Genomic DNA, 24,938 nt, shown 5'->3' on the forward strand with positions numbered 1-24,938 from the left:
ATGTGTCTTCTCCAGCTCCCAGGGCTTAGCGCCATGTGTCTTGTCAGTAGAGCATCTCTCAGGGAGGGAACAAGTGAGCAGAGAGCATCTCCCGCCTCCAAGAAGGAAAATACAGGAGTTCCCAGAATCCTCAGGAGAAGGCATGCCCACACAGAGGCCTCATTGGCTGTGACCTGATGGACAGACTAGACTCCACCCCTTCACTGTTAATCCTCTCAAGTCCCAAATTGACACCAGATAAGTACCTACCACAGTCCCCGCGTGCCGTCAAGTCATCAGAAAAGATGCGGGAAAACGGATGGGGTTAATATAAAGCAGGCCACATACACCCTCCCCTTCCTTCTCTCCAGGAGCATCTTCCCCCTCCTCAAACCGCAAGACTGGCTTGTATTTCAGCAGCACTTGCCACTTGGGCTGCCCTGGTGGTCGCTGGCCCACCAGGGTAGGAAACCAGAGGATAACCCCGAGTGGGCCATGCTTTTGCAGTGTGTGGAGCCTGGGAGGAACCTTTGTGGGGAACCTTTCAGGTAGGCAGGAGAACCCCCTTGCACCCTCTGATGATCGGGAGAAGGCAGGAGTCCGGCGGAGGTTCTGGAGAGACTGTTGTTAACTGAGTCCACTCTGGCTCGTGGCAACCTTCTGTGTGACATGACAAAACATTGCCTGGGCCCGGGTCGCCTCCATTGAAGCTCCTTGTTGAAGACACTGTGTCCATCAGTTGATCTAACCCATTGATGCGTCCCAAATAAGCGAGACAAAGTCTCACCACGCTCCCTCCTGAGGAACAGTCAAGGTATCCCTCTTCCGAGAGCGACCTCTTCATTCTTCTGCAAGTCCAACCACGCTCACTGACATCCCGGCGATTCTGACGCACCGAGATGGAATATAGCAGGGTAGAACCGCCCCTGTGGGCTTCCAAGACTGTAACTCTTCACAGAAGTAGAAAGCCCCTCTTTCTACCACCTGGAAATCCAAAGGATATTAAATATTCACCAATGCCACAATTCAAATGCTTCGATTCTTTTTCTGTCTTCTCTTTTTCATTGCCCAGCTTTGCCTATAAAGTAACTGCAAAGATCACACAGGAATAAAGCCCAATTCACTGCTATCAAGTCCATCCTGACCCAGCTTTCTCCCTGAGAGGCTGGTGCTTTGGAACTGCTGACCTTTCAGTTAGCAGCCCAGTGAGTGCCCACGACTCCACCAGGACGCTCCGACACAGGGTCCCAAAGCCTCACACTCACTGCCATTGAGTCGGTTCTGAATCACAGTGACCTGGTGAACAGAGGCCCTTGTTTGACCTTAAAATAGTCTTCTGGACCAAGGGTGGCCTATGTCTACAAGCGGGTGAGAAGCATCTTGGTCCAGCAATGCATCTGTCCAGAGCCCAGAGTCCAGAGTGCGTGAGAATGACACCCTAAGGCAGTGGTTCTCACCCTTCCTCAGGCCGCGACCCTTTCAGACAGTGCCTCATGCTGTGGTGATCCCCCAACCATACCATTATTCTCGTTGCTACCTCATCACTGTCGTTTTGCTATTGTGATGAATTTGGCAACCCCTGTGAGAGGGTTGTTCGACCCCCAAAGGGGTCGCGACCCACAGGTTGAGAACTGCTGCTCTGAGGTCTTTGCCTTTTACTCCACGTTGTGATGAAACCCCAGGCCGTGTTGACTGGAGGGGGAGACGATCTCGCTCGTAGGTAACACGATATTCAGCTGGGGGCTGAGGTGAGAACACGTGGGCGCGGGACACGAAGAAACAAAACAAAAAGAAGTCAAACCAGAGGAGAGGTAGAGAGTCGTAACTGTGGACGTGGTGAGAAATAATCAACTTCTAGATATAATTTTGACAGTAGAAACAACGAGGATGGTGGCTCGGATGTCTACAAGATGCGAAAGGAAAGGAATTGAGGACAACTTCCAAAGTCTGAGCTGAGTAGAGGACCGGAGTGGTCACTTGACGTACATGAAGGCTGATGTGTCGATGAGACTTCCAAATGGAGAAGTTGGCTTTCGCCACACGGGTTAGACGTCTGACCGACAGAATTATAAGCTGATAAACATGTGTTGTTTAGGGCCATTGGGTTTGTGGCCGTTTGTTATCCGCGTGATGGAGAACAGATCCACCTGTGCTCTCCCCTGTTTGTTGTTCTTCAGTGGTCTGGCAACACATGCCTACCATTGCCTTCACCTCTCCCCCCACCGTCACCCCCACCCCAGGCTTTTGCTCCCCTAATTACATTCTATCCTCTCTTCTTGTTTCGGAACAGGATCATGGGGGGTGGGGGAGTTCCATGAAAAAAGGATCCTGTCCTATTTTTAACACATTATTTTCAAGTGTGCTATCAAACTGAAATACAAATCATCCAATTTCAGAAGCAGAAGCCATTTCATTGCCCCCTGAAGACCTTACTTTCATGGTCTCGAGCAGGTGAGAAATGATACTATTTTTAAAGATCTCCCAAGAAGGCTGTTCAACACCTTCCCTTTCAGAAATGACATTTTTGAGAGTGTGGGACAAACATCATTTTAGACCCATCAATCAGCACGGAGTTCATCCTTTTTATACACAACATGCTGGTGTCCCCCGGGAAGGAAAGACAATTAGACTCCATTCTGCGCCAACAGTCAGTTGATAAATAAAATGAGCCTATAATAATTAAATGACAACAGTTATGTCCTAAGACAACGTGTGCTAAAGTGTCCAATAAAGGACACGGGCTCCGGATGCTCAGGAATTCAGAGGAAGATCTTGTCTGGCTGAGGCAGGCTGTGAAAGGTGTCTAGTGAGCATTGCCAACAACTTCCTGGACGAACTTCATATTGCCTTCTCAAGGAGATGCAGGAGGCAATTCCAAGAACCCATCCAAATGTGGGAATGATGATATCCTGGCATTTCTCAGGTGCTGTCTTAAAATATTCAAAACATTTCTCTGGTTTCAACTATTCTTTACAAGCAAACATGATCCTCGGCTCTGTCTGATTAATAGCGAAGCATCCCTTGGCCAAATTCTTCTCTTCCCAAAACTCAGCTCATAATGTGACAGAAATTCCCTAAGCTCAGACTTCCAAGAAAATGTATAGGAGAGCATGCTAAAATCTAATCATTCACAAACAGCAATGTGATACCAGTAGCCAGGTAGAGTATGAGGACCTGGAGAGAAAAGCTTAATCATCAATAATTCTATAAGGTAGGCACTAGCCCTACTGGCATAGTGGGCTATGCACTGAGCTACTAACTGAAAGGTCCATTGTTCAAAGCCACCAACCACCCCTTGGGAGAACAATGAGGCTATCTGCTCCTGTGAAGATTTTTTTAAGTCTCAGGAACCCCAGGAGACACTTCTGGTGCTTCCTCTAGGGTTGCTATGAGTTGGAAGGAATTCCATTGCGTTGATGGCCGTGAGTAAGAAGCACTATGAAAACTTTAAGGTTAACAATCTTACTCAGGACCACAGAGCCTTAGTCATTGTCGGGATCAGAACTGCTACTTGTAAACAGATGGATAAGAAAACACATTGCAGTATGAGCCGCTAAGGGCTCCAATAAAGATCCTATTAAGAAATGGTTTAATCAGTATCCGCTCTTAACATTTTGACCAAACTAAGCAAGTTCTTTGAGGTTCTGTCACCTAAATCCATCTTCTCAGAGAAAACCTGGGCACAGGTGGCATCTCCCTATCAGGACTGGTCCTGCGTAGGAGCGAAGAGCCCTGCGCTCAGCTGTGCATGCCGTGGCCCTCTGAGACGAAGCACCCTAACTGAAGGTCAGCACCTCTTGTGATCGGGCTCCCTGTCTACTCAACGCCAAAGCCGGCAACGATTTCCTTAGGAGAGAAAGAATGTCATTCTCCATAGGTCAACATTCTCCTGGTGTTCCAAGTCAGGATGCTTGGGGGTGTCGATTTTCTGTGTTTCCTTGCCCTCCGGAGAAGGTGACCTTCCAGAGAAGGAGCTCACCGAATCAGCTGTTAGGATGTTCCACTAAGAAAAGAGAGGGGCATTGGGCAAGTAAGTGTATTGGTTTCTCAGGTCAGTAAGGGATGGAGAGAGAAGACAGGCACAAGACCTTGGACCCTCACTCAAGCAGTCCTCTCCTATCACAGCCACCCCGTCCACCTCTCCCTCTGCCAGCCCAAAGCAAGTGAACTCTTCTTACCTTGAGTCTTTGCTTTGGTTGGAGGAGTGGGAAGGATGCTGGTGGCAGTGGAATGAGGAGGCTAGCACAAGCGGGTGGGAGAGGTCAATGGCAGACTTGAAGGTTCTGAGAGTGATTTCATATGGGAGGTCAGGGATAGCAATGCCCCAAAGAAAGCTGGCATTTGGATCCACGCAATGATGGGGCCACTTACAAAGCTAGGAGAGTACTGGGTGGTTCCCCAAGCTCACTCATTTCTGAGCTCTGTCCCTGGGCCTCACGCTCTTGATCTACAAAATGGCAAGGTCACAATGAGTATCTCTCTCCCCTCCCTTCCAGCTCTCTCATTCTGTGATCTCCAAATAAGCAATCTTGGGGCTATCTCTCAGACTGAGAGGCTGATATTCCCACGCAAATTAGCTAGGGCGGAGAGGATGAACAGTTTATTCTAGATGTGAGCTGGTGGCTAGAACCTTGAGGTGATTTAATTGTCAATCTTCTGTAGGTCTTAAGGTCAATGGAAATTGGCTGGTTGAGTGATAATTCCGTGAAGGAAGCTGAGCTCCAGGGAGGGAGCAATGGTTTGGATGTTGGTTAATGGTGCATGCCCAGCTTCCTACCTTCAAATGCAAGCAGGGGCTTTTCTGGTGCACGTATATGAACTATGCTGCCGCTTGTTTCCAAAGGAGAGACAGGAATGCTGGGATTACCAGCAATAGCCATGCCCTAACAGCCCTAGTCCCAATGTCAAAGGCTAACCCAGAGGTGGGCGTGCACCTCCCAAACAGCAGTTGTTACCAGGTTGGCTGCCAAACACTCTTCTTTCTAAGGGAGGCTGGAGATAGGAAAATCATTTTCACTAATAGTTTGGTTTACGTGACCTTTGGAGCAAAGGTTGGCAGCCACATGCCTTCTTTCCAACAGAGTGAGTGCCCCCTCACCTCTCCTGAAGTTTATGGGGTGAAACTGTAACCACAACTTGATAATACCACGGCTTTAACCTAGCGTCTCTTCATCCGTCCTTGAGCATAGTCTACTGAATTCTGCCGGTTGACCTTTCCCTCAGCTCCCAGCTGGGGGAGACACTGGCCAGCAGCCCCTGGGTTGATAGACTTGAGCTGGTCATCTTCGTTTTGTTTCTTCTCTTCTCACTGGGCAATATTGGCAAATTATTTCCTCCCCCTCTGCCTCGTCTTTGTGGAGGAAAGCTGAGGCATTCTGCTCCGGATAAGATGCACAGCCTCAGCCACCGGAGGGAGCAGTACCACTCTGCCCCGTGAGGTCCCTCTGTGGGTACTGACTTCACAGCAGAGCATGATGTTGTGGTGCTGCTTCACCCCACGTGAACTAAGCAAGCGCTTCCTCATGAGCCTCATCGGACGCATACTATGAAAATGCTGCTGATGCATTTCCCAGAATGTTCATGGTCAACATGTGACCATGGGTCATGAAAGGGTGGGTCCTGTTTATCTTGTTGATGTCCTTGGTTAAGCCACTCTGCGTTTTCTAAAAATATCTACCGGAAGCATAAATTCTAAAAATAAAGAAGCAGATCTTGTTTTGGTTTTGTTTGAAAAATCACATCAATATAATTGTTTGTTTGCCATCTTTTGATACCTGATACCTGATCCCATCAGCACCTCATGATCACCAGGCTGGTGTGCTTCTTCCATATGGGCTTATTTGCTTTCCTGCTAGATGGCTGCTTGTTTCAAGCCTTTAAGCCCCAGATGCTACATCTTTTGATAGCCGGGCACCATCCACTTTCTTCACCACATTTGCTTGTACACCCATTTTGTCTTCAGCGATCATGTCAGGAAGGTGAGTATCAAAGAGTGCCAAGTTATTAGAACAAAGTGTTCTTAGGTTTAGGGAGGCCTTGAGTAGAGGCCCAAAGTCCATCTGCTATCTTAATTTTTAACATAAATATATGTACATTGGCCTAATACTTTTCATTAAAAATTAATATATTTACATATTTACATGACTATAGCTATACCCCATAAATAGCTTTTGCCTCCTGGTTCTTTCCTACATTTCCTTTCACCTTTCTCCTGTCCCACTATCACACCCGCCCCTCCCTTTGGCTCCCTGTAATTCTCTTGGATACAATGCACTTGTTCAAACCCCACCAGGCATTATATGCCCTCCTCAATATCAATTTTAGATCCCTTCGTGTTCCCTTATCCCTGAGTGTGTTGTGGAAAAGTGGCTGGTTATGTCTGAGAAGAGTCTGTAACGTGTCCTCTATGATTACCCAGGCACTCAGGTACCTATACATACACGTACACACAGATACTTCTCTGTACATATCTGGACTCAGCTGCACCTTCCCATTCACATACAAAAGGGCTTCAAGAGGTTCGTGGAAAAATTCCTTTATCTTTTAACTCCCTTTTCCCACAAACTTTTTGAAGCTCCCTCATATGTGCTTATTATACACCTACATATGTGGCCCTCCACTCATTGGTTGGTTCTTGTTAGTATATCGGTCATAATCTTCAGCACACACTTCTTTCCCTCCTGCACATGTCATCTGTAGTGTCATCATCCAGTGGCTCTGGTGGTCAAGACATGCTTCTTTCTTCCACTGAAGTTGCTGGCTGGGGTAACTCCTTATCACCAAGTTGACAGGCTAAAGGTGGTGTCTTGCCCATAAAGCTGGGTTCCTGTGAGCTTAATGCCAGAAGAAATATCCTCTCAACTGCATCCCTTCCTATTGGTTTGGGGTGGACTTTAACTTTCTAGGCCACCGCGACCCCACGCAATGCCACAAGATTATAGTTTCATTTCAGTCTAGATTAAGAAAAGCTCCCGCGACCATGGTAAGGTCCACCCTCTAACTCTTGGCAGGAAGGCCTACGCTTGAGGAGTCTGAGAAGGCACTCTCCCCTTATCTCAAAGTCCTCCCTATCGACAAAGAACACCTGCATTAGACTAGAGGGAAAGGGAATAAGAACCGCAGAGAGAGCCTGGATTCGGAACACTAAGATTTCCCCAACAAGATCGTTACCCTAAACTGTTTATCGAGACCTCCATCAAAGTGCTGCTGGATTGAAATCTCTTTCCACAATGTTATTTCAGCCAACGCTGTCAAAGCACACAGGAGCAGCAGCGGCAGCGAGAAGAAAAACCACACCAAAAAAGGACCTCGTCTCACACAAAAATAGGAATCATTTCACAAACATTTTTTAAAAGTCGTTTTCCTTTTTAATAAATGTTAGTCACTGAACACGTCCATCAGTTTGCCTGACGCATTCCAATTTCTCACCGTATTCAAATCACCCATGCAAGTGAAAGTCATCTCCCAAAGGTGGAGATTAAAATTTCCCTCAAGTCCACAGGCACAATGCTGTTATCTCAGAGTTAAGTTCAGCTAAACAAGAGGAAAGGCAAACAGACCTGAAGCTATTAATCCTTGGCTGACCTTGAGTCCCAAAGTGCAGCCAACAGACTGGCAAATAAGATGGGCTGGGAGGTGGGAAGGTAAACAAGATTCTTCATTTTGCTCAACCAATTCAAGCAGCATAATTGACAAATGCTATTGATCGCAGAGAGCTCTAAAATAGTCTTCTCTGGAACCGGAGGCTGCAGTTCCAAACATCCCAGTAACAAGCATTTTCCATGGTTTTTTCCCAGACACACATCTTAAAGTTGTACAAACTGAGATCGGGCAAAAATGAACCAGCCTCTCCCTTGTAAGAAAACCACCTTCGAGAAAGGCTCGGAGAAGAGGTGTGTTTGTGTTACGGGCTGGTGGGGGAGCGGAGTTAGAATTGACAGATGTTTTCCAGTTCTTCCATAAAACTTTGAGACGAAGGCTATATTTTGTGTTGGTTTGGTTTGTTGTTGTTTTTTTCATATAAATAAAGGGTTTAATGATACATGGCTCTTCACACAGACGGCTACAGAGCAGAATACTGTATACAACATGCAGCAGACACCAGAGGAGGAGCATGGACCAGTTTCTAACCACAACTACCCCTGTAAACACCGCAGCCCCTCTTCGGCCCTTTCCCTCCAGAATGACCCGAAATCTCATATGGAAACAGCCACGAGGGGGGAGCCAGAAGCCTCGCCCTGTGGCTGAAGGAAGAGAGGCACTGGGCGGTCAGTGGTGAAAGCAGGCTGCACAGCACCCTCCCCGTGCTGCCTTCCTCTCCTCTGTCTCTCTCCTTCAGCCGGCCGCGGTCACTCGGAGCAGGCTTGACGAGGCCATGTGAAACTCACCGACTTCTTTGGAGCGCACCACCGTGCTGACCTTCTTCTTGCCATCCGGGGCTCTCAGCACATTTGTTGTCCGGAGGCTCGACGGTGTCCACAGAACCGTCCCTGGGAATGGATTTAGTTCGACCATCATACTTCTTCAGGGTGATGAGCACGCTGCCTGACAACCGGCACGTCTGGAAGAGCCTGATCAGCCCTGCCAGGAACCGCTCGCTCTCCAGCAGCACCCTTCTGGGTTGGATCGATATCGTGTACACCGAAAAAGTGCCAGAACCAATTTCTACTGTGTCCATGAAACCCACAATGGTCTCGAATTAAAATGTGATGTCTTTTCCCAGGATCATAATATTCAGAGTAAGCCGTTAAGCATTAAAACGAGGTGCAAATGAAGAATACCACGATCACTACTCATCTGCAACATCCACTTCCGACAAGACAGGGCTCACCGTGACTAGTGGAGGGCAACGGAGCCCTGGCTCTGAGTCCCAGGTCATCACACAGCATTGATTTTTGCACCCTAAATTCCCTGAAGCCCTGGGGACAAACCACTTACCCTTATGAACGCGGTAAACCCTATTCTCAGGATCAGGACCAGTGCCCTCAGACCTCGCCTGGGAAGGGTAAACCAGCACCAGCCGATATTTGTACTGGTCCTGACCACTCGCCACAACTCCTGGAGGAACATCGTTGCCCGGAGTCCCAGGAAAATCCCAGATGCCTTCCCTGGTCTAGCAACTTGCCCACCCCAGAGATGGCACTGGGAGGGACCTTGCTCTGGCTGTGAACTGCCATCAAGTTGTCTGGACTCACGGCATCTGTGTACAGCCCACCTTAGGATTCCTTCAGAGGGCCCTTAGGGCAAAGCTCCTGCTGGTAGAGGGGAGAAGTGCTCAGCTGCAGTGTTTGGGACCCACCAGCCGCTCTGCCTGCGGAAGTGGCAGCCTGCTTCCTTAAAGATGACAGCTTTGAAACCCCCTGGGGCCGTTCTCTGCCTCCTACACAGTCACGATGGGTCAGAGACAACTCAGTGGGGGTGGGTTTTGAGATTTATGTCACAGAAGATGGTATTGAGGTCCTGAGGGGGACGTTCACATATCCAACCTCACACAGCATAGTCCCTCAGGGGTTCAAGGCCAACCCAGGAGCAAAAGCAGTGGTCTTCCACTCCCCTCCTGAGTCAGGCATCCCCTGGCCATTCTTAGGAGGCAGAGAATGCTGGGATATTGCCAACCAGACTTCACCTTGCATAAACTGTGACCACAGTAACTTTCCAAGTGCACTTAAGTTCAACCTGCTCTTCGGGCGATTTCTGCCCGCTCTCCTTGCTCTGTCCCTCTCCCCCCTCTCACTGCTCCCTCCCTTCCGCCGCCGGTAGCGCTCTATTGTTACCAAGCTGCTCCCAGGGAGGGAACCAGCAGGACCGCCACAACCCGGTCCACTTTACCTCTTGTTAGGTCAGGAGCGGTTACCCCAGGTGAGGGAAGAGATTCAGAAAGGTGAACAAACGCGCCCGAGGTCATATATCAAGGATGCAATTAGAACTGAAGCATGAGTCCACAACCCGAAATTAATCATGGGGGGGGGGGGGATGTTCCCTTCTTCAAGGTGCATCTGAGAAATAAGGAGGAATAAAAACCAAGCCGAAGAACTCAAGGTCCCAGCTGGGTCCTACCCCTTCCTCAACAAGGGTCTCTGGTGTCAGCCTCTCCTCGGCCGATGGCCCTGCCCACACCAGGATGCCCTTGGGAATGTCCTACGGTCTCGTGTCAGAGAGGGATTGAAGGGACTGTCTAAAGCTAAGGAAGGTGGGGGACATCCCTGGAGCAAAATAAACCAACCAGACCACTGCGTTGGAGTCAATTCCCTAACGCAGAGCGAACTCACAGGACGGGGCAGAACTGCCCCTGTGGCTTTCTGAGACGATACTTCTTTACGGGAGTAGGAAGCCCCCTCTGTCTTCTGTGGAGCACCTGCTGGTTTCAAACTGCAGACCTGTGGGTGGCAGCCCAGCATGTAACCGCCATGCCACCTGGGCCCCTTGAGCATAACAGAGGGTCATAAAGGCCAAATCCCCACTCTACCCTGCCTCTTCCTCCTTCATCCCCACCCAGGAGCCTCTGAATCCCAGTCCTAATACTGCTAGTCTGCCTCCCTTTGCTTCCTCCTGATGATTCAGTGCCCCCCACCCCAGGCAGGGTGGAGGGTCAAACGCAGTTTGACTCGGGTGTGAACCCCCCTTTATGCCTGAAGATGGCAGCTGCCGTCTTGACGAGAGGGTGGTTAGTAACCATCATGTCGGTTCAGACATCGGTGACCCCGTGCACGTCAACAGGAAATGCTGCCTGGCCTGCCCCATCTTCGTGCTCGCTCAGATATTGGGGTCCACGGTGGCAGCTTTCCAACCTGAAGGGCTCCGCCTCCAACTCTCCGTTGGGCAAGGCTCTGCTGCAGTCCACAAAGCTTGCCTTGGCGAATTGTTCACAGCTTGATTGTCAAGCCTCTCGCTAGAGTCTTCATCTGGAAGCTCCACTGAAACCTGTCTGCTGGGGCTGGTGCCCCTGCTGGTGTTTGTCATCCTGGTGGCACCGAGCCCAGCCTCATGGCAGCCCATGTCACCAGCCTGCAGCGAGCTGACGGGTGAGCGCAATGGTCGGCAGCCCCTGGGTCATTGGGGACTGCAGTTTGACTCTAACACCATTTGGACAAATGCTCTGGTCCTGCGGCGACAGCATCAGTTCTCCTCTCCTGTGGATGAAGGGCGAAGGAAGCCGCCTTGAGGCGTTTCACCTTCTCAGATGAAGCATCCTCCACTCTGGCTTCTCTGAGCGTGGCGCTGTGAGGGCTGGGCCAGGGCAACGTAGTGGAGAGGTGGGAGTGCAGGTGAGAGGACAGCGGGACAGTGCCAAATGCTCACCAAGGCTGTCTGTGGACACTTCTTGTTTTGCGCTGAGCAGAGGCCCCTGGAGCTAGGCCTCACGTGCTTCTGGGGCCTGACATCTTCAGACGGGGTCCTATACTTAGAGCCGACAGGAGGAGGGTGATGACTTGTCACCGCTGCCTCCGGGGCCGGCCCCCCACCTCCATCATGACATATGACTCAACTTGTCCCCAGAGCTCCTACTGAGAGGGGTGATAGCACTGGAGCGGAGGGTGGAAGCTGCAGCTGTAGCCAAGCAGTCCACCCTGGCCCCGGGTCTTCGTCCAGCACAGCCTCAGCACCGGGGCTATCCCTCCCGGCCTGCACACTCGGGCAGAGGCAGCCCTAGAATCAGAAGGAGGGACTCTCCCTGTTCCTGCGAGGCTCACACAAGGAGCCTGAAGCAAACCAAAAGGGAAAGGAAATGGTACAGCGTCTCAGAGACATAGGTGGGTGGGTCAAAAAGTACTGCACCAAATCATAGACACCTTTTATTAAGCAAAAATATCAACATGCATATCCTCGGCATATCCTCGATCTGGGTCTATACTCACCTGGAAGCGCTATTTCCATCTCTCTAACTAGGAGCCTGTGGGATGGGGGTTGCTCGTTAGGCAAGGTCCATTAGACACCAAAAGCAGCTCCAACGGAGAAAGAGGAGGCTCTCTGCTCCGGGAAAGATCAGCAGTCTCGGAAATCACAGGGGCCAGTCGACCTGTCCTATGGAATCGACTCGATGGCAGGGAGCGTTTTGGTGTTTTTACCAGACTTCTCCCAAAAGTACTTGTGGCAACACTGTGGGCTTAGCTGCAGGCACTGCGAGGGAACCAGCCTCTCCGCTGGTAGAGCAAGGAGGTTCTCTGCTCCTGGGAAGACTCGGCGTCTCGAGAACCTTACGTGGGGCTGTTGGGAGCGGGGATCGACTTACTGACAGTGGCTTGGGGTTGTCTTTAGATGTGTTTTGAGGGTTTTTTTTTAACCCTTTCTCAAAGAATTCTATACTTTGATTCACAACACATCAAAATGGCAGACCGGGCATCCTCACGGGACTCACATCATGCTCCTTTGCAATGTTCTCTGACTTGGGGGAACAAAAAGAAGTCTGGAGGTGCAAGATCAACGCTGTAGAGTAGATGGGGAAGGTTTCCCAAAAGAGTTCTCAAAGGACAGTGCCCGCCACCCACAAGAAATAAGCAGGGGCACTGTTGAGATGGGAGGGGAAAAAATTCCTTGGCACAATTTGCTTGGCCTTTTTCTCATCAAATCCTTACCATTTCTCTCTAATACAGCCCCATGATCCTCCTGGGCTTTTAAAAAAAAATTCTCCCATAATTACCCTGCCACAAGATTGAATTCAACTCACGTAGCAGATTCTTTGAGGATCCAGAGTTTTCATAGCACTTTGTTTTTTAAGGCATCAACAAGAGTAAGGCCAGTATATTACTGAGAGAACTTGCCTGCAGCCATCCACTCATGGCCGAGAGGTGTTTGAACAGGTTTTGTGTGGAGTAAGCCTGTGTGGGTATGTGCTAGTCCGAGTGGACTAGAGAAACATATTCATAGACACTCAGATATGTATAAGAAAGAGCTTTATATACAAGAGCAATTGAATATTGAGAAAACATCCCAGCCCAGTCCAGATCAAGTCTATAAGTCTGGTATTAGCCCATATGTTTGATACAAATCTATAAAGTTCTCTTCAGAGTCAAGAAACACATGCAATGACACTGAATGCAGGAAGATCACAGGCCAGTGGGTGGAAGTCTTGTGGATCCAGTGGCAGTAGAAGCATCTCAGCAGTGGCAGGGGTCTCCACATGGCTCCTTTAGCTCCAGGGCTCTAGTGTAACTCCCTGTGTCTTGTCAGCAAGCATGTCTCAAAGGGAGCGAGTGCGTCTCCTGCCTCCAGCGAGCTATTTATCTCCTTAGTGCCTCCAAATGAGGTCATCAAGCTGTGACCTGATTGACAAGCTAAACTCCTCCCCTTCACTCTTAAGTCTCAAATTGACAACAGATGATGTAACTACCACAGTGTATAACTTGGAACATGGCACAAAGGGCTAAATGCTTCACTCCCAGCTGACAGTTGATGGTGCAAATTCACCCAGAAGCCCCTGGAAGGAAAGGCGTCTGAAAAACCAGCCGTTGAACCCTATGGAGCATCATGGTTCCAGTCTGCAGTGCATGGCTCCTCTCGAGGACGGATAGGTTGTTTTTTTCTCTTGCGGCTATTGTTTATTTGTTGTTGTGGGTTTTGTTGTTTTATGGGTGAGGGCATTCTAAAGCACTTTCTATACCAGGCACTGGGCAAAACAGTTTGGGGACATCAGTTCATTTTGTTTTTTGAGGGAGTTTTTCCTCCCCATTTGACCTCTTTTAAATCCCTCCCCTATTTTATTAATTGGAGCTATTAAATAACTTGCCTGAGGTCATTGGTGAGTGGCTGAGTGCTCCCAGGTGGATCTGACTCCCAAATGCCTGCCCTTTGCTCTTACGGCGTGTGGGGCCAGATGAAAAGAACTACACCATGGGCCCTTAAACCAAGAACAATCGAGTCATAACTAAGACTGAAATCCAAATCTTGTGAATTCTATTCTAAAGGGCTTTGGTACTTTATTTTTCCTTAGACATCAATTACATTGGCTTTGAGTGTCAGGTTGAAATATTACATTTTCCAGAACCTACAAGTATTGGGAAGGCTGGTTCTAGCCTAAAATGATTTTTAAATAGAGGAAAACACCATATCCAGCACAGCACATTGGTGGTCCGGTCACAGTGAAATCATTTGCTATAAATGTAATGGTTAAGAATGAGGATTTGCCAGCTAGACCAGAGGATGTACACTGGTACAGATAGGAACTGGAAACACAGGGAATCCAGGACAGATGAACTGCTCAGGACCAGTGGTGAGGGTGGAAGGAAGGTGGGGTAGAAAGGGAGAATTGATTACAAGGATCTATGTATAACCCCCTCCCTGGGGGCCAGACAACAGAAAAGTGAGTGAATGGAAACGCTGGACAGTCTAAGACATAGCAAAATAAAAATAATTTATAAATATCAAGAGTTCATGAGGGTGGGGGGAACAGAGAGGAAGGGGGAAAATGAGGAGCTGAGACCAAGAGCTCAAGTAGAAAGCAAATGTTTGAGAATGATGAGGGCAACAAATGAACAAATGTGCTTGACACAATGGATGGATGGATGGATGGATGGATGGATGGATGGATGGATGGATGGATGGATAGATGGATGGATGGATGGACGGACAGACGGTGATAAGAGTTGTACGAGTCCCCAGTAAAACAACTTAAAAAAAATGAGGATTTGAGAATTAAATGCTTTGGTTTAAATTGTGGTTGGTACCACCTAATAGCCTTTCCAAAGACATGAAGAGTTATTTAAGCTTGCTAACTTGACTCCATTTTTTAAATTGGGCTAGTAATAACACTGACTTTACGGGGATTAAATATTGTGTTACAAATACAAATAAAGCTAAGGCTGTACTTCAGGGTCTGCAAACTTAGACACAACCTAGCGCATAACAAGTATCTAATAGACCATTCACTAGAGCCAGAGGAACAAAACAATATTTCAGCTCTCAGACTTTAGACACGCGATCTCTTTTGTCATCTCTCTTCCAAAGGAAATCGGGTTATTGTATCACTTAGCTAGGAATGGCATAATTAATGAAGGCAAGAGAGGTTGCAAAATGCCTGTGATATTTCTGCATTGGTGTAAGCTGGTTGTCATGGCAACCATCCCCGTGCACGACCCTTTGCCAGGCAGAGAGGGACCCAATTGGGGAGCCGTCACACCACATCTGTTTCCCTGCTCAGCTGATTAGCTCTTGTTTGCAACAACGAGCAGATGGAAGGGAAAAGGGGGAGGGAAAAAAAATTCTAAAATGAAGCAAATGTTTATTTTCTCCAAAAGTCTGTTTTCCGATTCAGGAATGGACCTTCAGCTGTTTGCGGAGGAGACAGAGTACACTGGGTCCTTCATGCCTGGCCTGTTTCTTGCCTTGGTGTGATTGTCGTCAACCCATAAATTATAGGTGATGCTCTGTGATGTGTGTCTTTGAAAATGATACGTCTCCTCTCCACATTCAGAGTGCTTTGTTGTTGTTGCATTCGTGTTGTAGGAGGAAGCCCTGCTTGTTTGCACACACTTTCCACACCCTATGTGAAGCCCAGGAGACCTGAAGTCGGGGGCCACATCCGCTCTGAACCATCTCAGAGACTATGACTGATTTGGGGAAATAGGGGGCTAAGTCTTTGTTCCCTGGTGCCTCTGGTTGGACTGGAACCCCCCTCCCCTAAGGGGGAGCCAAGTGTGTGAACTATTTACACTGTCCAGGGACCCCCTTTCAAAGAGGACCCTGCACAAAATAATAATTTGGGTTTCGGTTCTTCGTCTGGCAAATGGAGCTTGCATCCCCATGCTCTCGGAAGACCCACACAGCTCTAGTACTTACCAGGACTGGTCACGTAGAGACCATACTACCTACAACAGAGCTGTTATGGGGATAAAATAAAAAACATATAAAAGAGTGTCAATCACAATCCCGGAAGCATCGGCAAGTTCTTAAGTAAGTGTGTGTTTCATTCTTTCTATACACCTGTCCTGCTCAGGCTGGCAACAGGTACAGCCTGCACAATTTAAGAACCTGGGATTTTTGATCACGTCACTGGATTGACAAATCCACAATCTCTGCCACTACCCACCTCTGCGTTTGCTCTATGCGAAACTTAGTTTCCTATTGCATTTTGCACAAATGCAACGGTGGTCTTTTAAAGGGTGGTCCCTGGATGGGGCAAATGGTTTATATATTTGGCTGATGACTGAAAGGTTGGAAGTTCAAGTCCAACCAGCAGCACCAGGAAAGATAGGCTTAGTGACCTGCGTCCAATAATCAGTCATCAAAAGCCCGATGGAGCCCAGTTCTCTGACACATGTCAGGCCAACAGGAGTCAGAGTTAACTAGAGGACAATTGGTTTTTTAACTTGTTAAATATATTGTTTCTATGTTGAACTTCACAACTCCCTCTGAAAACAATATTCCCTGGAGTGTAGTATGCTGGTGGCATATTTAACTTGTGAGGGGCAAAAAAAAAAAAAGTGCTGATCTTGACTTTCAGATTAACCCCTTTACTCAGGCAGGCAAGATTTCCTCGATAGTATTGTTTCCATGATGCTTTCTCCATTTTTCATTTCCATTTTTATTTCACAAGTGTGAGTGACTGCAATATTTAACTCAAATAGGCTCGACTGCAAGCCAGGTAGCTAATGGGATGTGACCATTCCCCAATCAAATGTTGACGAGCAGTCGAGACCCACAGTTCACCGGGGCTGCTCAAGGCTGCATGAATTGACTGTCATGGCCACACTCTTCACTGCATCCTAGTTAATTCATAGCAGAATCGACCCCACAGCAACAGGCTCATTGTTTCAAACTGTCATCAGGGTAAGGGCAGCCCATGGAATTTTTCTTCTCCTGCACTGCGGAGCTGATATCATTTCTATCAGTATTTTTCAACTTTAGTGATGTCTGAGTCCTGCGTGGAGAGGTGGACACGACAGTCAATTCATGCAGCCTTGAGCTGCCCCGGTGGACTGTGGGTCGCGACTGCTCGTCAACATTTGAAGGTGGAATGGTCATATCTCATTAGCAGCCTGCTTTGCAGTGGAGCCTGCTTGGGTTAAATATTACAGTTATTCCCGCCTGTGAAATAAAAATGAGGAAAGAGCTATTTTGTTCAATTCTCAAATATAATATAGGATCAAGGGTCTTTCAGCTTCAATTAGGAGAGAAGAGCAAAGACGTCCTGCTGTGGTTTGATTCTACTGGACTTGGCATGGTTGTCATATTTAATCTAAATACCACTTATTCACACAAAGGGAAGAGCAGCAAATTAAGATCAACATAGTATGCCGGCCTTCACCTGAAGACAATGGTGATTTGAACCTGCAGGATAATAATGTCAAAGCCTGCTCTTGCCCCAAAGCATCATGGGTCTTTGTTGCTGTAAACTAACAGCTCACAAATGGAAGCGTGTCCCTGTGGACACGGCTTCTGGAGGGTTAGGGAGCGAAAAGAGGTTTTGTTGAAGAGAATTCGTTCCCCCTTTGCAAGGGGAGCCTGAGTCCCAGCGGCAGATTGGACAGGAGCACACCCTCTCGGGGAGTCCCTGGGGGGAGGGGGCTCCCCAGAGCAGGAGCAGTGGAGCATGCACTCCTGAGAGATGCCCCAAGGTCCTCGCCCCACAGACTGCCAGCTCCTCGATGCACCCACAAGAGCAGGTGCAGTGTGACTCCGCTGTGGCCGAACCGTTTCCAGGCTCTCTGGGCCACAGACTGTGATTAAACTGCCCTCGGCAGGAGCGCCACTGATTCTCTTCAACTTGGCTGCCAGATGGGGAGGTGAACACGTTATGGCCCAGTCTCAACTCCTCAGGAGAAACAACAAAAGGGCAAAGCCTCTCTTCCTCGTCCTCAGTGACACCGAGATGACCAGCTGGTTCCACTTGTTGGCTACCCCAAACCTAAGTCCAGTGACCTCCAGCAGGCTTTCCTTTGGGAACAGGGCCATCCAACCCTCCAGAGGGAGCATTGGTCCAGCCCTCCTGAGGTAGCTAGTTTATTGTGCCAACCTGGCCGATGAACACATGTAGGGTTAATTGAAGGGCAGAAGGGTAAATGGCTCAGTGAGCCTCCCCTTTCTAGTTCTGGGGTCTCTTGCTTTGTGATGGTCGGACCAGGGTGCAGCTGCCTTAGCCAGTTCCCTGCTTCAACCTGCAAAGCTCACTTCCTGCAAGACATCCCTGAGGAGAAGCCACATGGAGCTACCCCGATGCAGCCCTGGGTGCTGGAGCAGCCATGTGGAGACCCCTGCCAGCACTGAGATGCTTACAGGTCACTGACTCGGCTTTCCTCCTGCAGTCGGCATCATTGCCTCTGTTTTGTGAGATGGAGGAGGACTTTGTGGATTGGTGTTGGACATATGGGTTAATGGGTTAATGTTGGACTTGTGGGCTTGGGCAGCACTGGGTTGGGATGTTTTCTTGATGCACACTTAACCTTGATATAAAACTCTCTCTTATACATGAGTTTCTGTGGATTTGTTTCTCTAAAGTACCCAGACTAACACAACCCCTAAAGCGTCCCTCTAAGTGGATCTTATCCCTTGGACTCTTTTTTTTAACCAGTGTTCCTTCATCCAACAGATGCTTTTTTGAGCACTTCCACTGAGAGCTGGGTCCCCCAAAATCCCTGACAGAGCTTGGAGTCCAGCTGCCAGCCTTTGTCCGCCAACAAAGCTTTAGTGATGGTGCAAAGCCTCAGAGACTGCCAGGGGCTAGGAGGGTTTCCCAGGGGAACTAGTATTTGAACGGAGGCTTGAAGATCAAGGAGAAAGTTTCCGAAGCCCCGAGGGCCATTCGAGATCATTTGACAGTACATTGAAGGTTTAAAGGAATGGGATCTCATAATGGATGTGGAAAGCATGCAGCTCACTACTGTTCACTCACTCACTCCCACCAAGGTGATGCTGACGCCCAGTGGCCCTATAGCACATGGTAGGACTGCCCCTGTGGGCTTCCAAGACGGTCACTCTTGGCAGGAACAGAAAGCCCCGTCCTTCTCCTGCACTACTGCTGGGACATCAAAAACAAATCATGGTGGTGAGGAGCGGGAGGAACCACAGAGGAGGCGAGGCAGGAAAAAAAATTAAACCAAATAAACAAAAAAGCCACACTTGCTATGAATCCAAAGCTAGCCGTCTAGCAGAAAGAGAGAAAAGTTGTGGGAGAGCAGGGCCAGCCATGGAACGCGGAGCAGCACCATGTTCCATGGGAGCTTTCCGGCTGTGCCCTTTCAAAGGCTGGGCCTCTCTTCTGAGGCTTCTCTGGGTGGACACAACTGTCAGCGTTCTGCTTCAGAGTCAAGGACTGAACTGTCTGCCGTCCAGGGACAGACAGAGAGGGACTGGAATCTGAAGAAGGTTGTTCACCACCCAGAGTTTTGACGATGCCCTGTAACGTTTCCCAAAGGGAGCTCGGGGATGTTTGAGGCTTCCTAAATTCCCTATGAAGCCATGGTGTTTCATTCCAATGAGGATGTCACTAATAGCAATAATGATAAGAGTAGGAGTAAAACTGTATTCCAGATCATCCAGGTGACCATTGGGATGGATTTTCAGTGTTCATATTTACCGTTACTATTAGGTTAGCACCAAACAGCTGCTCCTGGTAAGGAGCTAACAGAGAGGGGGAGTGACTGGCGAGAGAAGGTACTGTTTGTATAGAGAGAGCACCCAGGCAGAAGCAGTGAAGTTGTGGAAAAACTAAGTTACGGTGTGGTGCCTACTGGCTGTAGATATGCCAGACTCCAAATAACCACTGCAGAGTTATTTACAGTCCGAAGGATAACTCGGTTTCTCTAAACAACGTCATTCATCTCACCAAATTAGGGCAGCTTAGAGAAGAAATTTCGCTTTGCAATTTTTTCATAACGTATGTTTTCCTTTGGGTTCTATAGCTCTGTAAGTCATTGGAGACAGACAGTTTGTTTTGGTTTCTAAAGACATACTTAAGATGTAAAAAAGCACTAGAATTTGTGGGAATTTTCTTTTTAAAAAGACAAAAGAAGAAAGAAAGGGCCCCCCCATTCACCAACATGAGGTAGACAATCATAGACAATGGGGAGCCATCGAAGAGACAGGATCAGAGATCGGTGGGAGCAGATTAGTGCGTGAGGACACACCGTTGGCAGCCACACAGGATCTGCTGTGAGCAGACAGTCTGGAGATGGGAAACCGCTAAGGAGACACGTGCATGAATCCTCTTATTGAAAGAAACCATTCGCTTAATCCCAGAGAGCTACACTCGGGCAAAAGCCAGAGTATTATGGAATTAAACACTTAAACGAACAAATTGTACCGGTATTTCGCCGCCTGCTTTCTCTCGCTGGAAGACTCTACAAGCTCCTGCATGTCCCATTTCACAGAGGATTCTGTGATGATAACAGAAGCAAAGTAGGATCCAACCACTGGTTTCCTACAAAGCGCCAACCAAGTGCAGGGCAAAGTCGCTGTGGCCCTGGTACCAACAACAGAAAGAAAGCCAGTGGGAACTGACAAATGGAACTTCACCAAGCCACGGGTCCCTGGAGCTGCGTCTGCTCAGGAAACGTGACCTTTTCTAATTCCCACAAAAGCAAGATAAACTAGCCAAGCCGGGATTCTTAGAAAAGACTGCATCTTCTGGAGGAGAAGCCTGTTTTTCTAATTGCATGATGGCACCCAATGAGCTAGCTGTGATTTACTCCCACTTTTCTTTTTTTTTTTTAATTTTTAAAAAATCATTTTATTAGGGGCTCATACAACTCTTAACACAATCCGTACATCCATCCATTGTGTCAAGCACATTTGTACATTTGTTGCCAGCATTATTCTCATAACATTTGCTTTCTGCTTGAGCCCTTGGTATCAGCTCTTCATTTTTCCCCTCCCTCCCCGGTCCCTCTCCCGGAGGAACCCTTGATAATTTATAAATTGTTATTTTGTTATATCTTATGTCTCCCTTCACCCACTTGGCCAACATCTCCCTTCACCAACTTTTCTGTTGTCCATCCCCCAGGGAGGAGGTTATATGTAGATCCTTGTAATTGGTTCCCCCTTTCCACACCACCCTCCCTCCACCCACCCAGTATCTCCACTCTCAGCACTGGTCCTGAAGGGATCATCTGTCCTGGGTCCCGTGTGTTTCTGGTTCCTATCTGTACCAGTGTACATCCTCTGGTCTAGTCAGATTTGCAAGGTAGAATTGGGATCATGATAGTAGGGGCGGGAGGAGAAACATTTAGGAACTAGAGGAAAGTTGTGTTTCATCGTTGCTACACTGCACCCTGACTGGCTCAACTCCTCCCCGCAACCCTTCTGTAAGGGGATGTCCTGTTGCATACAGATGGGTCTTGGGTCCCCAATCTGCACTCCCCCTCATTCACAATGATTTGATTTTTCGTTCTTTGACACCTGATACCTGATCACAGTCACCCGTGATGCCCGGCACCTCATGATCACACAGGCTGGTGTGCTTCTTCCATGTGGGCTTTGTTGCTTCTGAGCTAGATGGCCACTTGTTTACCTTCTAGCATTTAAGACCTCAGAGGCTATATCTTTTGATAGCCAGGCACCATCAGCTTTCTTTACCACATTTGCTTATGCACCTGCTTTGTCTTCAGCGATCGTGTTGGGAAGGTAAGCATCATGGAATGCCAGTTTAATAGAACAAAGTGTTCTTGCATTGAGGGAGTACTTGAGTGGAGACCCAATGTCCATCTGCTACCTTAATACTAAACCTATAAATATGTGCACATAGGTCTATTTCCCCATCCTCATATGTAAATATATTTACATATGTGCATGCCTTTATTTAGACTTCTATAAATGCCCTTTGCCTCCTACTTCTTTCCTCTATTTCCTTTTACTTTCCTCTTGTCCCACTATCATGCTCAGCCTTCATTTGGGTTTCAGTAATTCCTCTTGGTTACATTATCCTTGATCACATCCTACCAGGCTTCCCACACCCTCCTCACCACCTATTTGGATCACTTGTTGTTCCCTTGTCCCTCGGTTTATTAACACCACTTCCTTTCCGCCCCCCCCCTCCTCTCCCATACCCCCTCCCAAAACCATCAGTACCACTGGATCTTAATCATATTACTCACCAAACTAAAACTGTTGCAATTCAAACACAATAAAGAAGTGTTTGTGTAAAGCATATGCTATTGTTAGGTACTGCCAAGCTAGATTCGACTCATAGCAACTCTCCCCACAACAGAACAAAATGCTGCCTATTCCCGTGCCATCCTCACAATTGTTATGTAATGCCCCAAACACACACACACACACACACACTACCATGACCCCAATTCTACCTTACAAACCCAGCTAGACCAAAGCATGCACACTGGTACAGATAAGAGCTCACAACACAGGGAATCCAGGACAGATAAACCTCTCAGGACCCATAATGAGAGTAGCGATACCAAGAGGAGAGAGGGAAGGTGGGGGGAACAAAAGGGGAACCAATCACAATGATCTACATACAACCCCACCCCCAGGGGGATGAACAAAAAAGTGGGTGAAGGATATAAAAATAATAATGATTTATAATTCATCAAGGGTATTCACAAAGGAGGGAGGATGAAGGAGAGAGGGGGAAAATGAGGAGCTGATATCAAGGACTCAAGTAGAAAGAAAATATTTTTGAAAATGATAATGAGACCATATGTACAAAAGTACTTGACATAATGGATGGATGGATGGATGGATGGATGGATGGATGGATGGATGGATGGTGGTAAGAGCTGTAAGAGCCCCTGATAAAATGATCTTAAAAAACAAAAACACAATAGTTGTTATGTTTGATCATGTTGTTGCAGCCTACCTCACGGCAGGTCTTCCCTTCCCTCTACTTTACCAAGCACACTCGACTTCGCTAGGGACGGGTCCCTCCTGATGACATGTCCAAAGTACCTGAGACTCCTGGGCTTACTTCTTCCAACCCAGGTTTCTTTGTTCTTCTGGCAGCCCATTGTATATTCAGTATTCTTCACCAAGACCACGATTCAACACCTTATAGTCAATATTCTTCACCAACACCATAATTCGACGGCATGAATTTGCTCTGAGTCTCCCTTGCTCACTGTCTGGCTTTCACAGGCACATGAGGCCATTTACATGCCAGGCTCACGTTACTCTGCAATGTGACAGCTTGGCTTTTGCATACTTTTAATAGATCTTTTGCAGCAGATATATCCAATGTCATTGGCTATCTTGACAGCGACTTCCATGGGTATTGATTGTGAACCCAAGTAAAATGAAATCCTTGACAATTTCCATCTCCGTTTGCATGTGTCATGATGTGCCTTATTGGTCTATCTGTGAGGATTTGGGCTGTCTTCAGGTGGAGGTGTAAGCTATACTGAAAACTTGCTCGCGTGCTGAAAGGGACGAGGACGTAGGGACGAGGACGTGAAGCCTGTAAAGCCCCTGGTGCCCAGGAAAAGGCATAGTCACAAGATACTCAACTCAGCAGACACAAAGGACAGCCTGTCTCTGCTTACCTCGGGGGCCATCCAGAACGGGGTGCCAACTGAGGTGTTTCTCCGCAGACGGGTGCTGGTGAGCTGCGCTGACACACCTACAAGAAGAGAGTGTCCGGATTCAGCAGTGGGCCGAGGATGCTGTGAGACAGGTCTAGCAAACTTGTTCAATAAAAGGAGAAATAGTAAATATTTCCATCTCCATCACAGCTACTAAATCCTATCGAGGTAAAACATGGGCAAGTTGCTGTGGCTATGTCCCCATACAATTTTAGTGATGGATGCTCAAACTGAAATTCGTATCATTTTCATGGGTAACAAGTATTATTCTTGTCTTGTTTGGTGTGTTTTTTTCCCTTAACTATCCGAAAATGTGAAAACCATCCTTAATTTGTGGGCACACAAAATCAGGAGGCAGGTTTGCTTTGGCCCATGGGTTATAGTTTGCCAACTTCTGTGTTAGAGCAATTATCATTCTACCTAAGTTCCTAGAATAATTTTTTCATAATGAATATTACCACCCATATCACTGAAAATCTAGACTCAAAGACAAGCATCAATAACTAGAGTGAGCACAAAATATCTCGCTATTATAGTTCTAAAATATTTCAGCTGATTTATTTTTAATACGGTACTTCATTTTGTGGAGGAGGAAGGTAGACATGCACGTTCTGTACTAAGATATCAGTGTTGATAAAACTTTCAGTGACTTGAAGTCTGAACACCAGGCAAGAAATCAGTGTTTGTCAAATAGAAAATGAAATTGACCAATAATACTATCTAGGACTCCAGGTTGAGGATCTGACTTTTTGTTTGTTTGTTTGTTTGTTTTGGGGGTTTTTTGAGGATCTGACTTTTAACCTGCTTCCGATGTGCTTTTTCCTCAGACAGTTCTCTTCTTCGTGCCACAGGGAAGGGTGGAAGAAAGGTGCCCTGGATTAGTGTCATATATATAATCAGTTCCACATGCATCAAGCACATTACAATTAAAAAGAGCAGGGGTAGTGGGGATAGAAGGGGAGGAAGGGGGAACCAAGCATGATGATAGACACATAGCCGCATGCCCCCACCTGTGAAACTATGGGGGTAGGGGGCAGACAGCGGTCAGTGTAAGATATGAAAATAATAATAACATCATTTATCAAGGGGCCACGAGGGTAGGGGGTTAGGGAGGGAGGGGAAAAAGAGGAGCTGACACCAAGGGCTCAATAGAAAGTAAATGTCTAGAAAAGAATGATAGCAACCTATGTACAAATGCGCTTGATACAATGGATGTATGGGTTGTCACAAGAGCTGCGAGAGCCCTCAATACAATGTTTTTAAAAAAAGAAATATTATTTTCTGATAAAATAGAACTCAAGGCAAAACCCAGCAGAGATGAGAAACGACTGCATAATGATTAAAAGGTCAGTCTAGCAAGAGGACATAAACCATAATAAACCCTATGCATCCAATGGAGGAGTCTCCACAGCACACGTCCAACTTTAGCAGAACGGAAAAGAGAAATAGACAACTCCACGATCATAGTAGGAAACTTTAAAACATCACTTTCAATGA

General features: G+C 47.6%; 1 protein-coding gene across 2 annotated transcripts in view; it reads right to left on the reverse strand.

Moving 5' to 3' along the window:
* Positions 1-24,938, reverse strand: part of LOC101639637 (myosin-IIIb) — a 315,696-nt gene that overhangs the window by 243,990 nt on the left and 46,768 nt on the right. For both annotated transcript variants that reach the window (XM_045299040.1, XM_045299044.1), the window contains exon 6: positions 23,403-23,479. In XM_045299040.1, coding sequence (XP_045154975.1) covers positions 23,403-23,479 — 77 coding nt within the window. The remainder of the gene's footprint in view (positions 1-23,402; positions 23,480-24,938) is intronic.

The sequence above is a fragment of the Echinops telfairi genome, unplaced genomic scaffold, assembly GCF_000313985.2.
Source record: "Echinops telfairi isolate 266 unplaced genomic scaffold, ASM31398v2 ScPeMD7_4;HRSCAF=17, whole genome shotgun sequence".
Taxonomy (NCBI): Eukaryota; Metazoa; Chordata; class Mammalia; order Afrosoricida; family Tenrecidae; genus Echinops; species Echinops telfairi.